The sequence below is a fragment of the Vanellus vanellus genome (genome assembly GCF_965231255.1).
Source record: "Vanellus vanellus genome assembly, chromosome: 5".
Lineage (NCBI taxonomy): Eukaryota > Metazoa > Chordata > Aves > Charadriiformes > Charadriidae > Vanellus > Vanellus vanellus.
Window position 1 is genome coordinate 68,339,372 of NC_138910.1, and position 20,354 is coordinate 68,359,725.

Sequence of the window (20,354 nt, forward strand, 5' to 3'; positions counted from 1 at the left end):
CACTGGTAGATAAAAATCTATCCCTTTTAAAAATTACCTTGGAGATCACTTTCGCACTTGCATGTGATCTTCAGAAGCCTGCTAAGGTAAAGGATTTGGTGGGAAGTAGTATAAGGAATCCTGTTCACTTTAGTACCTGGAAGGGAGAAATACAGGATGATTTGTCATTCTACTACCAGTTTTGGAAGGGATGCATTCTAACGGGAATTAAAACATCCAAGTGCATCTTTTGGAGTAGCAATATCAAACTGGTAAGCAAGGAGAACAAACCACTCACAATTTAAAACAAACGCCAAACCACTGAGCCTTGGAATTCATTTTAAGGTATTGCCCGTGTTTGAGCGTTGCCTCCATCATCTCTTCATACACTGTGTTTAACTTCATTGCCCCGCAGAGCTGAGTGGCTGTAGGCTTATTTGTTTGGAACTTACTGGCGACTCAGATATTGCTGCAACCTTCAATGAATTCTTGATGGAGCTGAGTTCCCACACGTGTAAGTTTATGATGTGCACGCCACAACATCCCCTTGTGATTTTGTACAGGTTTTTAAGTACGGCTTTACGGAGAAGAATGTACACCCAGGGATCTAAAATCTGATTCCATGTTGCCATTCGGAGAGCGAAAAGTATTGTTTCACAGGTATCCTTTGAACGACTGTCATTTATCCCAATTCTGGCCATTGTCACCTGAAAATGGAACATTTTAAAATTATACATCAAAAAAATACATCAAGAGAGCATGTAAATAAGTGAAATCGTTTCAACATTATCTCTAATCTTCACACCTTCGCAGCATCAATGGATCCCAATTGCTAAGTAAATATTTTCAGGCACGTAATGTTTATCATCCTAGAAATCCTCTAATGTTTTACACAGGACATATGTGTGTCTCTGCTGAACTTTGAGCAGAGGATGGCAACCAGGCAGATAATACCCTCCAAAACGGGGGATTGATTTGAGCAAGGAATAAAAACTTCTCCAGAATTTGAGCTAACAAAGCATGCCAAGGCTGCTCCTGGGATGGATTTTTTCAAGGATAGAGGCCACTGGTAGATCAGAACATTTTTATGAAAGGTATTTATTTTTTCGCATTTTCCAAATTAACGCCTGCATAAGGAATACAGCACCCTGATTTCATCAAGAAGATTCACACGTTTTAAGCTGCAACAGAACACGATTTATTGACACCAGAGGGCTTAGAGGTTTCTAGGAAAATTTAAGCCGTGGTTACAAAGGCCATTGATACCTCTCCTCTTGCCAGAGGAGACACAGAGGGTTTCATTCACCTGTGGAGGTGCTGCATGTGGACAGACCTCCACCCAACAACAACCTGCCGGAGACAACAGTTTTACATGGGCGGAGGCATTAGTCTCCCAGTACAGCTCAGCAGAACTGCTTCTGGCAGAGGATGCCCAAGAGCCCCCCCAGCCCAGTGAGCTGTGGTTGGCCTCCCCGCTCTGCGGGGCTGCCCCCTCGGCTTTCAAACACCAGCCCCGGCGAAACACACGCCGCTGGGGCTCCTGCCCTGCAGAGCCCTCCTCTGCAGGCTTGCTGCCACTGAGGTTTTGTAACCTGAGTTCCTGCGTGAAGAAATCCTGACTCCGCAAAGCCAGGAATCTGCCAGAGGGCAGTAAATTATCTCCCTCTATTACTAATGTTAAAAGCGCACAAAGACTTTTTTGGTAGAAAGATGAAACACTATAGAGCTTTCAGTTCCAAAGCCTTTAAAGCGATACAGTTATTTAACGAAGGAACGGGATATTTTACAACTGATGCTACGAGTACTCTGATTTATTGGGCGATGAGAGGTAGGGTCAGTCTGTCCAAGTGCGGAGGGTCCTATTTTCACAAAGATATATTGTAAAAAAAAATAAAATAATAATAATTAAAAGAGAAAACTACCACTCAAGATTCCGTCAAGCCAGTTACTCCTTTTTAAATGCTTCTCTGAAATCCTAAACTCTACGTACAGCTTGCAGGTCACCACATCTGCGTATAAACTTGAGTGGAACAGAGTGAACGCATCAAAGGAGTCTGTACTTGCTTGATTCAGCATTTGATCAAGTGTTTCTGCATGGACATCTATGGGAGCAGCGAAGAGAGCCCATAGGAACATTCCTAAGGAAGCTGGTAAGACTGGCAGGAGCACAGCTGGGAACCGGTGTGAGGAGGAGGAGGAATGTCTGAGCACCGAGCCAACACAAACACAAGTCAGTTCTCTGAATCTGCTCCTCAACCCCCCAACCGTTGCGCGCATTCCTCTCTGACATCAGCAGCCCACCCAAACTTGGACAACTCCTTTGGCTTCTGCACGGGATGTTTTCTCAGGACAGTCCAACATATTATTTATTAGAGGTCCAATACCACAAGGCAAACTCAGAGGGAGTACTCCTTACTCACGCAAGTAGGACTGGGCAGCAAATGACAGCACACCAGAGCTCATAGACCAACATCCCTACACGATATACCCTATTCTTGACTTAATGCAGACATACAGCTTCCTAATCTGCCTCTTGATGTACTTCAAAATTTCATTTGTTGTTCTTCTCTCGCATCCTGCAAAGTTAATCAATGCCAAACCCAACAGAATTTCATGCCAGGAAGAGGAGGCAGCAGATGCTGCCATCTAGGAAACGTAGCTCCATCTAGATTTTGTAAAACTGTATTATTTTCTCACACGTTATCTAGCAAACTTGTGAGATTCCTTTCCATTTAGTCGTAATCACCTTTAAGTGAACCCATTCGTCTGCTGTTCAGCTTGCTGGCTCAACATAGAGTACCTCTGTTCTGATTATGGATTTACATAAAGTAAATCAGGACAACAAAGACATTTGATACATAATTTTACGGATTCTGATACTTGGAGAAGCTTCATCCAGAACACATAAGTCACCTCTTCTGAACACTGGACATACAGAAAATAATATATCTGAACCCACAAGTAGCAAGTACAGCTTATGTACGTAGTTAAATGCTCAAGCAACTCAGCCGTGAATCCCTGTATTGGAAATAATAAGATAAAATCTACATTATCTACACATTTTCTTTCCTAAAATAACAATTTTCTAGCCATATTACTTATATTATTTGGGAGTGTTATGCAGAAATAAAAAAAAATGTTTCCTTTCTTATATCACTAATTATGCAGAAATAAAAAAAAATGTTTCCTTTCTTATATCACTAAAAGCAACATAAAACGGTATCCCAACTTTCTGAAGTTCTGAGAGGCTGAGGTTTCCGTACAGGCCTGGACTAAGACAGAAAATCCGAGTCCAACCCCAACCGTGAGAGATTCCTAAGCATTTTTATCCTAAAACACTCGTGGCAGAGCAGCGGTAGTGACAGACATGTTACCATCACATTGTGCGTGGGTATGAAGTGAGACAGCTTCTCACTCCTCCGAAGAGCCTGCACTGTACTGGGAGCTCATCCGCGTCTTCTGAGAAGACCTGTAAGGGGAGTGCAGGCAACTGAAGCCAGCTGCAGGCAAAGAGAGGGCAAAGAGGAGACCTCGTCCTGGCTATTGGAGCCTCTCTAAAAAGTCATCTAATGATTTCTAGAACAAGACCCTAAAATCCAGCCGAGTAGGAGTAGAACGGAGCGAGGTCAATGTAAATTATTATTTCCATCACATTCTCATCTGCGATTTCTTTATTTAAATTTAAATTCTTAAAACGCTACTCAAAGCCATTTTGAAATCACAAATGGTGAAAAGGCCTAATAGGCTACCAGCTGTTTAATAAAGGATCTCACTGAAGCAAAACAGGCAGACAGTCTGTATTTGCTCCCCAGCTACGAGAAAGTCACGGCACCGAACCGGCACATGTCACCGGCTCAGAAACTGCAAGCAGAGCTCGCTGCAGTGCTAAGCTGACTTCTTCCTATTTGACTAAGACCGTTCAATAATTAGTTCAGAGTCAAGGAACCAATTCAGAGACTGACTTTTATTTTCCTTCCCGGTAAGTCCATGGGGTTGGTATGATGAAGAATTCTGTCCTCTGTAGCAAGCAGCACACAAGGGGGTGGGGAAGAGGCAACGCGATTCCATCATACCTGGTTGCCTTTGGTCTCCACAACTGAATTTAAGTTTCCTGCAGATTCAGCAGTATGACTCAAAAAATTAATCCCCAGATGGAAAATAATAAACGTAACTCATGACATTTTCTAACATATTTAGAAATGTAAAAATCCAAGTAGCATTTTGCTGAGTTATACAATGTTTATACGAACACAGCTGTAGTATGTCTCCCTGGTGTGCAAAAAAAATGAAAGCATCACATGATGTAACCAATACAATTCAAACTTTCTTTAGGAAAGTAACTATAAAAGCATAACTGTAAAAGTGATTTTTTAAATCAAGGCTGCCTGTTTGTTATTCTGACTCATATTAGTCCTGGCTGGTTTAAGGAAAGACCTGTCAAGCAAGGACTTGACACAATACATTAAACTTCTCCATCCTTTTTGTCCAATTTTAGGCTCCGCTAAAACCAAAGCTCACTCCGCAAGATCCAGAAAGTCTGACGGAAAAGTTTTAAAAGCATTTTGAAACTGTTGACTTCTACAACTTTGCATCTAGCAGATAGCATCAGGGGATTGCCATTTCCCTTAGGGACAAAGCTCAGTGCAACTAACTGCAAAAAATTGCTCCAACGCTTCACACCACTCTCCAAATATAAACAGCATGTCTTTAATTTCCCTTCCAATTGGATCTCAATTATATGAGAACAACTAATAAGCTAAATGGCAGTGCTGCTTAGTCACATTCCTGTTAGTACTCAAGGACAGCCAGTCAAAACAAGAAGTAGACTTTACAGCTAGTTGGGAAATAGGCAAACTCTAAGACTACTTTGATGCATTTCAGCACATCGGCTCTAAATCCAGGTTCTATCCTTGACTTCAGGAAGCTGGATAAAAACCAGTCACCAAGAGATTGACAGGGAAAGCAGAGCAGACGGGCCAATTTTGTTACGTGCAAAAAACTATCAGAAATTATCTACCTCTGCAGGTCAGCCTTCAGGCTCCGTTTCCCTGTGGGAACCCTGCAGACCCTCCCAAACCTCTTCCTTTGGATTTCATTAACAGCAGTTTCTGCGAATTGCCATTAATGGAAGAAAGTCCGTGGGTTTTTTCAGTGTTTGCAGAGTACTTATATTTTGTCACTGACGCCTGTGTCGAACCCCGAGATGCGTATCTCCTTCTCCTAAACCACACAGGACTCGAGGCGGTATTCGACTAACTACGCCCCACTTCATAGAAACAGAAAATATATAATTATTTTGAATTTCCAGAAGTTTTTGGAACTTCCATTATTCATATGTGCTACAAAGGAGCTGCAGTCTGCTATAGGCAAGAAGAAGCACTAGAAGATGATGCTTTGTAGTGTTCTATAAACAGAGACTTTAAGAAAAAAATATGCAAAAGAGGGGGAGAGAGAAATCAAAATGTACCTAGCTTCACGTTTTATGTACCGTTTTATGCCTTCTAAGAACAGCCATTAGAAAAGAAACGCTGACAGCAAACTGCCTATATCCTTGCTATAGAGATATTGCAGTATATAAACCAAGCATTTGTTGCAACAAAGCTGAGCATGCTTCATTTTATTTTTTATTTGATTCTATATGTCAGTTTAAAAGCAAGGGCTTCCAAGAGAAGTATGCAGTGCATCGCTTCAGCGATCAAAATGTTAGTACACGCACTGTATTACTTATGCCACATAATGCTTTTTATGTTATAGAGCCGCAACATGTTTTTCCCCTAATGTTTTCCTTTCCCTTTTTAAAGGAAAAACGTGAACCATACCTTCAATTTTTATATACCAGATGATCGCTTGGCCTAGCAAGTAAATTTTAGCTGAGCATAGTAATGTCATTAAAAAAAAGTGTATTTAAAAAGGAATTGGAGAAGACAAAATGCGTTAGCAAGTTCTCCTCCACATTACGGTGCAGCAGGCACTTTTAAGGGGATACGCAATACTTCCGTGTGTAAAGTTTTGCAGATCAGCTCTTGACGAGTAGCAGCAAAATAAGGGAGTCCCCTCTTCTCTCATGTACATTTCTGTGAAAAAATCATAATGTCACTTAAAATTAACGATGGATCCACTGGCTCACTACTCAGCTGGGGGAAAACCACAGTGAACTGTGTCTACCTCCCAAACTCTAGTCCAAAACAGGTAAATCAAGGGTGGTAACTACTACCTGCCATGATAGGCATCCTCCAACATGCAAGTTCACTTCCTATCCCGTTAAAGGCAGCTAGTCTGAGACAGACCTTTCCCCTATCCGGGTGGCAGTCTCTCAGGAAACGCAGAACCCAAATGAGAAGCAGGCAGGAAAGATTCAGATGACCAAAGACAGCTGAAGTTGCAAAAACATTTTGTAGAAGTGTATTTAGCCTCCGTGTGTTCCATAGCCACCCCCCTTTAAAGGGAGCTGCGTAAACCTTTTGGAGGTATTGTAAAGCTAAAGGCACTCAGAGCTCAGAGGTGTTCCCAAAGCTCTAACTGCTGTGATAAAAGTCAAAAAAAGTACAGAGAAAACCGGAAAATGCAGTATTTTCCATGAAGCCAATGAAAAGAGTTTCTAATATTCCTTTCTCAGACACGGTTGAGTCGGTGACCAGGCGATTTCTCACCAGCCGGCGATGCTGCTTCATGAATGTGGTACCACTCAGGATACGCGTGCCTCTCCTCAATTTGGGAAGATCAAAGCCTTGAAACGGTTCCGTCCAAGCAGCCCTCTGACCTGGCAGGGCAGATCTCGCATCAGCGGAACGCCAAAGAAAGGACGGCAGTGGAGCAGCACATACACAACAGGGCAGCCATGACCTTCAGTTCGGGCTCTGCGGGTGTTTGCCACCCAGAAGCTCAGCTCCATCTGACCTCCTCGCTGAGGCTCTCCCGTTCTTCTCAGCTCTCTGCTCTCCTCACGCAGGTTCAGCTCTGCAGAGGACCTGCAGTCTACTGCACCCCCCCACTGGGCCATTAGAGTGCAACATTTTCACCATCTGTGTTTTTACAGCTTTATGCACAATATTTATGTACGGCAATATATTTTCTGAACAAACATTTGGAAACATCACTTGAAACGTTTTTTTTTTTATGTATAGAAGAATTTGTCAAAATTACTGAGAAAAAAAAAATGTAAAGTGCCATAACTTTATACTCACTATTTATATTTTATTAACTGCCTTTGGCATTATCATGCTCTGCATAAGGCAGGAATGCAATTATGAAGTAAGCCGCATAAAGAGAAGGATTTCTTTGCGCGCATGAACTTACAAACATGAACTGAAAGTGAAGCTTTTCTCTTCTGCCAACTTTCCCCTTAGCCACTGCCTACTCGCATCTGTTCTGCAGCAACATAAACTCAGGCGGGGCTTCAATGAAGCATTCCAGGTCACCTCTCTCTGTTTCTCTGACAGAATCCAGATATTTCCATCTTGGATTGGCAGTCTTTTTTCCTTCTTTCCTTTCCACCCTCTCAAAATTAGAAATACTTTGGTTCAACTAGCGATGTAATTACTCCCACAGCTTAATTGATTAACTCATTCGAAAGGAAAGCGGAATAAATACGGACAGAGAAGAGTTTAGCGCTGAAAACAGTAGATGACTCACTTCATAACGAAAAGACACAGCGTCCGTATCAAAGCCAAATAAACAAACTGTTTCCTGTGCTACATGTTTTAAAGTTACAAGAAAGTCTGCTTCCATAGAGTGGGGAGTGTACTAACACCACTGCCTAGAACAAAAATATCTTGTGCAAAAAAGAAATAATTTTACCGATAAAATTAAAATATTCTTTACCCAGCAATGCTGAGAGAAACTTTACAGGACAACTGCTCGACCTCTCGGGACCATAAAACAATAGAGTATTTCTAATACTGCATAATAAGGATCATCCTGAGAAAAACAATCAAATCAAATAATTGTTTATGGACTACATGTCTAACTATTTAAGGACTATATGTATTCAGCATCCATTCATTCTTCCTTTAGGGTCAGTTGGGTAAAACTTCAAACCCTGGAAATGCCCTATTACTTCTCTTTCATCGCTCTGCTTTTTCAGGTTTTCACACTCATTTGCAAAAGAATCACATTTTTATTGGTTAAACAAATATTCCCATTGATTTAGGAGCAACAGAACTTATCTCACTAATACCCTACAAATGCCCAAACAAAGAATCACAACTAACACATAACACTGGGGAGGAACAGAAGAACTGTCTGAATAGAGAGAAAAAAGAGACGATAGAGAGACAACCTGGAGGAAAAAGGAGCTGCAAAGTCCATAATTATACAATGAATTCAGCGTGTAACTACTGGTATGCACAGGATCAAATCAATAACTTGCAAGCGAACTGCCTTTTCAAACGTCACCACGTTCACACTGCTTTATTACTGAAGTCATCCTCCACTGTATTTACGTGTCTGAGGAAAGATACAGTACCGATTCAGCAACCGGAGGCAAATCTTCCACTCACGCCTTCGAGAGCAAGAAAATGTTCTTCTACAGGGAACGCGGGCTCTGCCAGTTCTTACCTGGCCGCTTTTTTAATTCTCTCGGATTTGTTACTTTTGTCCAAGAAGCCAAGAATTAGGCTGGATTCTCTAAGGGTTCTTTGGCCAGGCCACTGACTTCAGAGGAATGGCACATCCCTGCAGGCTCCCAGGGCGCGCACCACCGAACCCAGAGCCATCCACACATCTTACAAGTGTGAAAAGAAGGAAGAAGAATTTCACGGTGAGACAGTCATGAGATATACAGTGGCCTTTTCACCCCTTCCAGAATTCAGGAATGCGGATAGCTTTGATGTGTGACCAAGCCCGCGAGACCTCAAGTAACAACAGGTCTAAAAAAGTAAAGAACCTACTCTATTGTCCACCAACAGTCAGACCTTCAGTTTGTCTGAGTAATTATGGTGTTTATTACATGGGTGTAGAGTGAAAATAAGGGGGGGGGGGGGGGGGACGGGGAAGCACATATATTAATTTATAATTATATTTTATGTATGTTTATGTTTACCATGCATGCAACATACACAGTGGAGGAAAATGAACTCTTTTTAAAGATGGACTGGACTCACAGTCACCTAATGACTTGGTGCTATCTGATTTGCAGTATTTGCAAATCTGGCTGGAGGCAAAGGAGGATGTGATGTGTTCCTTTCATGTTATTTTTTTTTTTAAAAAGTCACCATTATTAAAGTGACTTATTCTATATATCATTCTGGAGAAGTACATTAAGAAGCTATGAACGGAAATATCAGGGCTAATGTATTAGCAGTATATTTAGCAAGTTGGAATACATAATGTGCAATCAATTTTTTCTTTACTCTTGGCAAATAAATTAAAATGGACTGCTGCACAGCTGGACCACCTTTTAGGTGGAGGAGGGAAGAGAAAAATCACATCTCCATTTAAGAGTGATTTATTTCTCACTACTTCTGCAAATGCACACTCCTGGTAAAATGTGCGTTCCATTTTATTTCCAATTCGCTAATGAACTGTAAATCCTAAAACAAATTGCTGTCACTCGCGTGGATCCTCCGCTTCTTCCTGCTTCACCTTCTGTTTTAACAACCTTTCCACGCAGCGAGGCAGAGGGGAACGCAGCCTGGCCACATCCCCCCCAGCCCGGGAGGCTTCCTCCCCACGTCCCCACCTCCCGATGCTGGTCATTCCGCGGGTGATGAGGTTGCTGACTGGCAAACTCACTACATCCTTTACCTCCTCCCTCCCTCCTGTACCTCTGGGTTCCTCTGGGGAACTCCGAGGTTCGTGCCACCTGGGGCAGCCCCCAGGACACAGCTCAGGGACAGCAAGTAGGGGACCAGCTGGAGATCGGTCATTAACTTCCATTTCTCCAATGACAAAGTAATCTTTGGTGTCTGGGCGTTTAGCATGGAGGCCTAATTGTCTTAAAAGCCTCAGTTCAGGACACCCCTCACACAAAGGCTCGCCTTCAGCCTTCTTCAGCAAATCACGCAGAAACGCCAACTCCAGTGCCATTCACAGCCACGTTTCGGCACGCGGCTCTGAATGAGGTCTTCACACACGGCTCATTAAAAAGAGTTGCTAAGAAAGAGCTTATCAGCTGCTCTCCGCTCCCTGCTCCGCCTGCGGCAGATAAGAGCAATCCTTCGGCTGCGAGAGGGTACGCTACTTACAGCGCGTGGCTCACTTTCACTCAGCCACTCAGCTGTTTCACCTCATCCAATATGAGAACGAATCCAAAAGAATGAATCGGAATTACTAAAACTCCACTGCAGCCCCCGGCGTAAACCCTTTCTGCAGCCTTCTGCTCCCTGACCGTCACTGTTTCGAAAAGCACATCCACAGAAGGCAGGAGGGGCTCTCCTGCGCCGGTTCCGCTGGCCACCGCGCAGGCACGCAGCCAACAGGCGCCCTCCTTCCTCCGGCAGCGCGGAACCCGAGTGGCAATTCAGCAATTTCTGAGTATTTTAATGCAAAATTTAAGTCTTCGAAACACGTGCAATAGGAATTATTGCTCTGTTTTAAATCTAAACAGCGTATTTCCCAGAAGAGGATCCAAATAATGCGCACGCTCAGACATGAGCTGATCCCACACTGCTACTGAGACGAGTAACTTCTGCTATAAGCTTTTATAATCACCACGCAAAACTTCAGAACGTGAATTAACACCATAGCAAATACCTCACAGAATATATGAATGCGTATCACACCCCGATGCCTGTCATGTCAAACCTGGTGGGGATGAAGGACTTTCTGGAGTTGTTCCATGTTACTGTATTTGTCCCAGAGGCTTTTCAGCAACAACTTTACCATTTAAAGTCTTTAGATGGTCAGGAAAGAGAGCTTTCCTAAAATAACCACCCAAAAATGGTTATGCCGTGTATGACATTTTCCAAAAATGGCTATACAGTGTATGATATTTTCAAGCAAGAAAGGCCTGAATAAATGTAATATCTAGGAAACAGGGAGAATTCTCTTATATAAAAAAAAAAAATTTGAATGTATGTCAAATTGACTTACTTTTTAATATCAAGCACAGAATCCAAAAACTTTACGAACTGGATAAATAAGGGGAGGTTACCAATGGCAAATTTATTTGGCTGAAGTTTTCAGAATTTTATTTTTTGACATGGCAACTTCAAAATTGAAAAAAAAAAAAAAAAAAAAGGAAAATTTTCTGTGAAAGTCACTGACATCTATTTGGAACAAAGTATTTGGTGTTTCAATTTATAGATGTTTACGGTTTAATTCCGTATATATAATATAAATTTAAAAATCAAGCAGCAAGCAATTTTAAAGGAAAAACAGGACTATGTTCTTGTGAAAATGCAGTGTTCTCACGTGACTGAAAACCTGCCTTCCCTACTTTTTCTCTCCAAAACAAACCAATCTCATCGCATTCCGATGGCACTGCGGTTTCAGAAAAAGGCTTTACTGAAGTTTTTCCAAACAGCACATAGATAGATAACAAAAACTATAATTATGCTTCCCCCAAAGCCTCTGGCAAAGGACAATCTGTCAGTCTCAGCTCTTCTTCCTTCCCTGGTTCGTATCATTACTGCAGGACAATACACTGACCATTGTCCATTTCTTCTCCAGAACTTCTTTCCTGTTGAGAGAGCATCTCGGCTGCTCAGCTCCCTGACTTCCATGAGAGCGGGGTGAGCACTTGAATTACAAATATAGCCACAACCAATATAGAGTTTCTAAGCACTGGGTGATAAACTACACCCTGGCCCACACTTCAAAACATTTTTTTAAAATTATTCGTATTTCTCAGAAAGGCTAAGGCCTGTAAGATCTCTACAAACTGTAAAAGATGAAAATAGGAACAGACCAATTCTGAACACTGAAACGGTACCTTCGAAATTCAGTATCATTTTAGGTGGGTATACTCTGAAACGATGTTCATTCCGTTTCTCATCTAACCTGGTGGAAATTTGCCAGCTGTGCCTCTTAAGAAACCACAATAAAAGAAAGATGTCTACAACCAATACTGAAAACAGGCATTAGCATCGTATCCAAGGGTTTCTAGTATCATAGAAACACATCTGAATAGCTGCATTGGATTTTTAAACACAGTGTATTAAACTCTGTTATTCACTCTCTGCGAACACCCGCAACTTCTTTCCACAGAATATTTTCATGGTGACATACAAAAGCATGCCCCAATTGTCCAAGTTGCTGCTCAAACATTATTCCACGGGAAACTCAGCTAAAACGGCACTTCTGTCTTGAGACTAACAAAAACTTCCATCAAAATGAGTGTTCTCTTAACCCTTAAGATCAGCTACTTGTTCCAAAATATCTTTTGGGCCATAATATTAGGAATGACACTAACATTTTAGCGATTGAGCCTTGAGTATCAGAAGCTCCTTTGGAGGAACTCAAGCAAGAATAGTAATTGAATTTGCACAGGATTAAAGGATGTATTGAGAAACTCGTCAAGCAATTAAAAGGCCATGATAGGAGGGAGAGCGACAGCCCTTTTTCTAGAGTAGCTTGAAAGACAAGCAAACTGAGACGAGGCTTTTTTTTTCTTTCCAGAGGAACTCAGGGATCCTTTTATTCAGTCAAACTCTTGATCTGACCTCTTCTGACACAGCAAGACCTGAAAGAGAAATAACACGCTACCGTTGACAACAACCACTCTGGTATTGATGCTTGGGACTAGAGATAAAGAGGCGTATCCAGCAGGTCTCCTGCTGGCAAAAAGCTTTTCTCTTTCCCTGTGAAACCGGTTCATTTATTAAAAGCGTTGTGGCAGAAGCGGGCTCCTGCGATGGGCTTCCACCTGGCCCAAGAGACGCAATGACCAAGTCCAACGGGTATTCCCATGGAGGTCCTGCAGCGGGCGGTCACCTCTCCTGTGCCCGTCAGCCTGCCCCAGGCAGGGGACAAAGCAGAGCCCAGACCCAGCTCCAACCACATCACCTTTACTCTGACAGCACATCCCGTCTTTGTATGGTGTCAACAGACAACCCTTCTAGCAAAGCAGGACAAGAATTCAAAGACAAAAGGCAGCACAAAGATAGTAATGATCATCGATTATCTTCTCAAAAGCCTGCATCTCGAAAAAAACAGACAAAGCGTGGTTTTCCCCTGCAAAAGTAACTTTTACAACAGCGTTCAAAGCTGCAAGGTTAGCTAAACCTCTTTAAGAGTACCTCCAGCCTTCACAAAGGGACGACTGGAAAATCGAAAGCCCAATTTCTTCTTTTTCAAAAGAAGAAGCTCACTCGCCTTGTCGACAGTGCCTAAGGAGGCACCACGAGCTCCCGGCAGCCGCAGCTTCGACGAACAACGTGTTTTGCCCGTGGCTGTGGAAGAGCGTTGGCTCCTGCAGAGCAGCCACCCGGCAGGCGGGGGGTGGCCGTACTGCAGGTGGCCGCACCGGCACGGCGCGGACCTGCCTCTCGGGACATCTCGCGTCCGTCCGCTTCTCCTCAGCTGCGCTTTCCGATTATGAAAACCACCAGCCAGAGAGCAGGAGAGAAGGGGAAAAGTTTTCGACTGATTGATTTTGTTGTAGCGACGATACAACCGGCGATATTTGAAGGCATACAAACAACACTGATAAAGCAACGAGCTCGTATAAATGATGCCCATTGCGCACATAAGCACAAGGCGGTATTTAAACAGCCAGCCTGTTCCTGAGTACAGGAAACAGGAATGGAGGGAGATGCTTCAAGGGCAACAGGGGTATGAAGTCCTGGCAAAGCGTCACTCTGCAGGTATATACATGACCACACGTACAAAAATGCTAAAATGAGATGCACAACCTCAACAACAAAGTACCTTACACCGTATGCAACTCCAGAGCCTAGAATTTAGCGTAAAACCCGCAACCCACTGACCTCCTTCAGCACACGCCCACCGCGCGCCTGTCTCAGCACCCGAAAGAGCTGGTGGAGCAACCAGAGTGGGGTGGGCTGGGGTAAGGGCATCCCACCCAGACCATCCGCGTGAGCGCAGCGCCGCTCTTCTCGCCTCCTCCGGCAGGACCACTCAGGCCGGCTCCGGCAGCTTCCAGGGTGGGGTGAATCAGCAAACTGTAAGGTAAATGCAGCCCAAGGTGCAGGAAAACCAACCATCAAGGCTCGTTGCACGACACACTCCGAGGACAAGAAGACGTCAGAGCGAGTTCAGAGAGACACAATTAGCATAACAAATTGGAAAGGGAAGAGATGAAATGAGGAGAGACTGCTAGAAATTAACCTAGGCAGTAAAAAAAAAGCAACTGAAGAAGAGCTGATTTAATCATATGAAATAAATAGCTGAGACCTTTAAAAAAAAAAAAAAACAACAAAAAAAAAAACAGGAGCGGCTATTTTCTGCTGTAGAGGGGGGGGTAAAACTGGATTAAAGTAATCCAATAACTGCATGGAAAAAGATCTTAATAAGTATAATTTGAATGTAAAAGTATTTTTCTCAGGCTAAGACTGTGCTCCACACATGAAAAAGATTAGACATTTCTCCAAATCGTAATTTGTTCCCGTAGATAAATTCACTCTGATATAAACCCCTCCTGTTCACAATTACAGGGAGTTCACTTTGCTACTCCAAAAAACAAAATTTAAAATACGTTTATCCCTTGAGCCCCACAGAATTTGACGTACTAAAGTCAGAATCGGCTCATACAAACACAGCTCCAAAAAACAAGCTGTTTCATGACAGGCCAGACACCAAGTCACAGCCAAAAACCAGCTTTATATAACAATCTATTTCATCAGAGATGCTTGTCACAAAACGCTCCAGCCCAACTATTTGCTTTGGGAATCCAACCCCCGGGGACCAAATTTATCCAACAAAATTCACGTATCCTTAGCAAAGGGCTAAGACTCTAGCAAGGATGAAAAAAGATGACTTACTACACAGAGAAGTTGATGTTTCTATCTTCGGAACATATTTTCCTGGAATTACCCATCACAAAGCAAAATTATTTGGACTGTCAGAACAAACGTGCCCCCGCAAATCATTGACTAAATAGATTATCGGAAAACTCATGAATTTCACTTGTTGCTTTTTTTGTGATTTTCTTCCCGCTCTCAACTCCTCAAAAGGAGATAAATGTTCCCCCAAAAGGCGAGAAGCAGGGAGCACCCCTCATTCTGGTACTCCATTAAGGAAAGATTCCCACAGAGTGGCTGAAAACTTGAAAAAGCTGCTCATTTTTTAGAAACAAATGAGATGGAGCTTCAGGAAAGAAAACAGAAGGAAGAAATCAGAAGGAAGTCCCTGTCCAACAGCCCCAGGCAGAGCTCCACAGGAGCCATGCCATGGGCTCTGCTTCTGAGAAACACTCCAGATCTCCTGGAGTCTTAAAATAGAGGTGGTGATTTATATATTAGTATATATAATATTAAACATTATATATATACACCCATATACATGGAATTATTAAGGCACCAAAACACATTCACTACCACTGAGTGGGGGCAGAAGTCAAGTTCAATTCCACACCAGACACCGTAAAGGACAACCCAGGGTCTTGTGCCTCTAACGTCATCTGAAGGTGACTTTAGCATAGGACAGTGACTGAATATTTAACTCCACTTGAAAAAAAAAAAAAAAAAGCTAAAATCTAATAGTGAAGTAAATCTACAGTTGGATTACAGTATTGGCTAGACTTGATTTTGGTAGCCATGCACATAGGACAATTGACGTAACACCAGACCGGATCAAAAACAGAAGAAGAATAAACAAAGCAAACCCCCTCATCAGATGGAGAATCACACCAAATAAATCCAAACTCTTGTATCTGCAAAGCACATGTGGCATAAACTGCATCGCCCTCCTCCGCTTTCTCTTCCAAAGGTTTGTTTGCTTTCTAATCGCTTTGGTTTATATCAAGGCAATTCACTCTCACATAAAATTTTGTCCTGTATACTCTTTGGAATAGAGAACATGGGTAAAATTCACAGTTCAAAGACGGACACTGGCTGCTAGACTTTGCTTTGAGAAAAAAATTTAAAAAGTAAATGAATGCAAAACAAGCATGTATTTAGCTACTTTGACAAATAATTTCACCTATGAACACCTGCTCATATTTATTTCAAGAAATACTTATTTTGGTATATGCTGATTAAATTTTAGAATCTAAACAATTCGTTTCAGAAATTAAAAGCCCTGAGAGGTTTCAGATAAATCAGACGAGTAGATTTGGATCAGCATTCTTTGTAAATCATACGTCTTGATAAACCCTGGATCTCTCTCTTGTAGCACTTCAGCAGTACGTTCCCGGCATAGCTTTATACCGCTGCATCTGTATGCTCCACGGCAGCCCAATAAAGCTCGCTAAATTAACGCCGCGCTTATGATTTTGTTTGTGTTCAGTGAACTAAATGCTATCAAAGCAAAGAGTTGGTAAATCAGAGCATGAACTTCGATGTCAACTCTACGATGCTAACAGCTAAGGAAGGTAACACCTACCAAGGACCCCGTCTCGTTGCACTTCCCACACTATCGAACTCTCAGGCTAACACACGAATTCTTCACTTCCTTCAAACTTTGTTTCAAAAACTAAATCCCACCTTATACAACTTTTGGTTTGGTTTTAACTTCTCATCTCTAACATAAATTTATCCATATTGCCTAACTCTTTTCCATACTTCCAGGCTCATATTCGTGGTAGTTTGGCTCATCTCGTTTCAAAAGAGATGCAGAAGCGAAGCATCGTGAGTCCGGAACGCACAGGGAGCACCGGCAGATTTGCCACCCAGTGCACCAGGATTGTTTGTGAATCACCTCCTGCTGCAACACAGTCCCGGAAACTACCACATATAAAACTAAGCAAGAAGTCATTTACTGGTCTGTATCACCCCCTAATGAAAATGCCAAACACTGAAAAGGCTCTGAAAAAAAATTTTGCTGCCGGAATAATAATTCCTTGTCAATTACGACTTAGACGAATTTAAATGCTTTAACAAAAGTAGTGTTGCAATTTCACTAAAGATTGTCAAGATTTTAAAAATTATGGTTTTATAATTAATAAAAATTGAAAGGCATAACAAAACTGCACTGAAAAAACAACCACAGTAGCTGCAGTTTAGTGTTCCTTCGTATGTTGAATAAATGAAGTCTCTCTTTCAAATTAAAAAAAGTCTACAGCTCTTTTGATACCCAAGGGCTTTTTAAAAATCAAATTAATTCCAACCTTTAAGGACAATTATTTTATCTGAAAATAAATGTCACCAGAGGGTAATATACTGTTTTTTCATGAAAAGTAAAGCCATCATTTGAGTTGCTCTTCTTGAAAACCGTTCTGTGGCTTGCCCCAGACAAATTTCAGGAGGTGTCTGGAAGTAACTGGAAGTAAGTTCACTACAAAAGCTTGCTATACTGTTCTGATGACTTTGTTTATGCTCTATACACTACAGCCAGGACACTGAGAAAAGCCAGTTTGAATTTAAACTATGCTGCAGAGCACGTCTAGAAAAATCCATAGAGAAGCAAGGAAAAATTCTCTGTGTTGAACAAAAGTGAAGGAGTTTTTGTGCAATTCGCTGATGCAGAGATTTACATCCAGGCTCTCTCCCTGAAGTTTGTGATACCGGGTTGATTAAATGCTACCTGCCACATACACCCAACTGCTGCAGCTAGGCTAATATCAGGGTGTAGTTTACAACTAGTTCGGGTACCTCCATACCATAGGCAGTGAGTAGATGAGCTATAGCTGGATCTCATTCAGCCCTGCGATTTAAAGTTTGCAGTTTTGTAAGCTCAAACCAAAATTGCTCCTCATTCACGTCAGTGTTTCTAGGAAGGCAATTAAGATTCCATATTACTTGTGTCTTAACCTCTCTCACCCTAGTAAAAAAAAATAAATTTTCTTCAGTCAGGTTTACTACATTAAAAAGAGTCACAGTTCGTATCAGCTTTGTAACGCCATCATACAACAGGAGCTGTCAAGTTATTTCCCATAACAATCCCGCTCCCTTTGACTCCGCTCACTGACAGAGCACGCGCCGACGTGACCGATACTTACCGCTTTGGAAGAGTCGGAGCGGTTCCCAGCAAGCAGTCCGGAGTTACAGCCGGGACAGCCCAGAAAGCGCACCGACTGCCCAGAGCGGCTTCGCTAGTCGTCTCTTCAGATTACAAACCCAGCTCGGTCAGCTCTAAACCAAACTTTTATTTTAACCCACTGCCAACCACTGGTTTTTAACGTGACTCTAAAGCAAAGCCCTTAAGACGCTGCTAATGGAGCAGAGGATTTTTACGTCCTTAACTGTTATCTTCCGTAACGCAGTTTGCAAGAAGCAGTAAACCGTAATAATAACAATGAACAGACTACCGTAAATAAAAAATTATATGAAGCACAGTACAGACTAAACAGACTAGCCACTCCAAGATTTCACTGAATTTTTGGACAAGCTCAATATTTGCTCTGATGTATTCTAACCACCATTCTGCTCCCACTGTCTGCTTCACAGCACTGGAAATGAAGTCCTCACAGTCCCTATACATTTTGCTTACTCAATCTCCTCTGCTTACGATCAGAAGTGGAGAATAATTACCATTTTTTGTTGTAGATGCACAGGTACATACGTTATGGGCAATATGCTGTAAAATTAATACGTGGAAGAGTGAACGGAGCTGTTATCACAGCTAAAGCGCCTTAAAACCTGGAGATAAAAAAGTATAACTTTTATACAGTGACGTGCATTAAAAATTGGCAAACACGTTAGGCTCTTACCAGGAATGGACTCCAGCAAATGCAAGAAACACACATTATAGCCAAGAGCTGAATGATCATTTCAAAATGATGAGATCTGCCTTGTCTTTGTTGACTTTTAAATTTGACTCTTAAGAGGGTAATTCCTGTGACAGCATTGCACAAGAATGAAATAGCAAGGGCCAGTAACCCAAGGCAAGAAAAAAGTAAGAGATAAAATCTGTCTTCCCAGTCCTCAACGTGTTCTGTTTTATAGAAGCACCAGGTCCTCGATGCTTGAATTTGATAGGCTCTAAACCTAAGAATAGGCAGCAAAGCTATAAGAACAGCAAACAGACATACCATAGTCAACATCATTTTCACATGTTTAGAAGTCATTTTTGTAGAGTGAAATATTGGCTTAGTGACTCCAATGCACCGTTCAACAGCCATCACGCTGCCCAGGAAGAGCGGGCACAAACCAAAGAAAACCATGCAGATGCCAAAAACACTGCAAAGAATGTTGGACTGGTTAAATCGAATCCAGTCTTTATCCGATGCATACACAAACACTGCAATGGCTCCGTTGATGAGGTGGCCGAAGAGATCTGTGACGACCAAGCCACTAGCAAGAAGCAAAAAGGAGGCTTTCGACTTCTGCCTAAATCTCTGATACGCCTTCATGAGAATTGCTATTGCAAGACTGTTGGACAAAATTCCCACCGTCATGAAGATTATTGAAAAGAAAACTGAAATCTTCTTCTCCGTGTGGCAGGTCGAGTTTTTTAAGATTCCAAATCCAGCCAGCCCTGGTGATTTTGAACCGTTCATGGTTAGGAAAGGAGAGGCAGCCCTCAAAACATTTCAGCAGTCTTGCAATCAAAAGGCATCTGCAATATTAAAAACAAATATACACACCCTGTGAAAGGCATACCACTGTTCAAATGACATTTGAAGCAGAAATTCCATAATATTAGTCTGTGGTACAAATCTAATTTTCCGGTTTTCTGAGTGATACGATAGCATATTTTAAGTGCTTCAGTCACAGGATAAAACAATTATCTGCATGCATTACACAACGCAGCTATAGCATACGGTATCTTTATAGTCCCTGCACATGTGAGATATAGAAAATAATGTATAAAATATATAACACTCGTGCATATAATCAGAGAAAGCATACAAAACTTTCTGGTGGTTAAACTACATATATAAACAAATGTGCAACATATTCCTACAATAAAAGTATTTATCAGCCCAACCGCAGTCAAAAGTGAAATACTCAAACTGGAATGTTTTGAGATGATAATCACACTCCATTTTTCTTCTCACTGTTCAGCATTTATTTTCAAAACAATGTCCTAACATCTTCCAAGTAATCCTCCTCTCACAATTCAGTGTTTTAAAGCTTCAGCGTAACCGACACTGAAGTCTCCAACCCCAGTTCCCCCACCGAGGGACAAACTTGTATTTCAGACGCTGCCTTATCCGGGAGCCGATTCTGCAAGTTACTTTACACTTTATCTCCCATCTCTACTCTCAGGACCTTCCTGCCCGGAAAAACTTCCCATGCAGAAAAAAAAAAAAAAAAAAAAAAAAAAAAAAAGGAGAAAGAAAGAGCAGGCTTTAATAATGCATAACACAGAGAGGTGGTCAAGTCTCTCAATGACTGAGCTACACCAGACACCGCGCACACCCAAGCCGAAGG

At 42.0% G+C, this 20,354-nt stretch overlaps 1 protein-coding gene across 1 annotated transcript; it reads right to left on the minus strand.

Moving 5' to 3' along the window:
• Nucleotides 1-380: 380 nt before the first annotated feature.
• On the minus strand, nucleotides 381-19,477 carry PTGFR (prostaglandin F receptor; the record flags this gene model as incomplete). The annotated part of the gene is made up of 2 exons (XM_082484289.1): nucleotides 381-686; nucleotides 18,689-19,477. The coding sequence occupies 2 exons, from the start codon at nucleotides 19,475-19,477 to the stop codon at nucleotides 381-383; spliced, it is 1,095 nt and encodes a 364-aa protein (XP_082340415.1).
• Nucleotides 19,478-20,354: the final 877 nt, after the last annotated feature.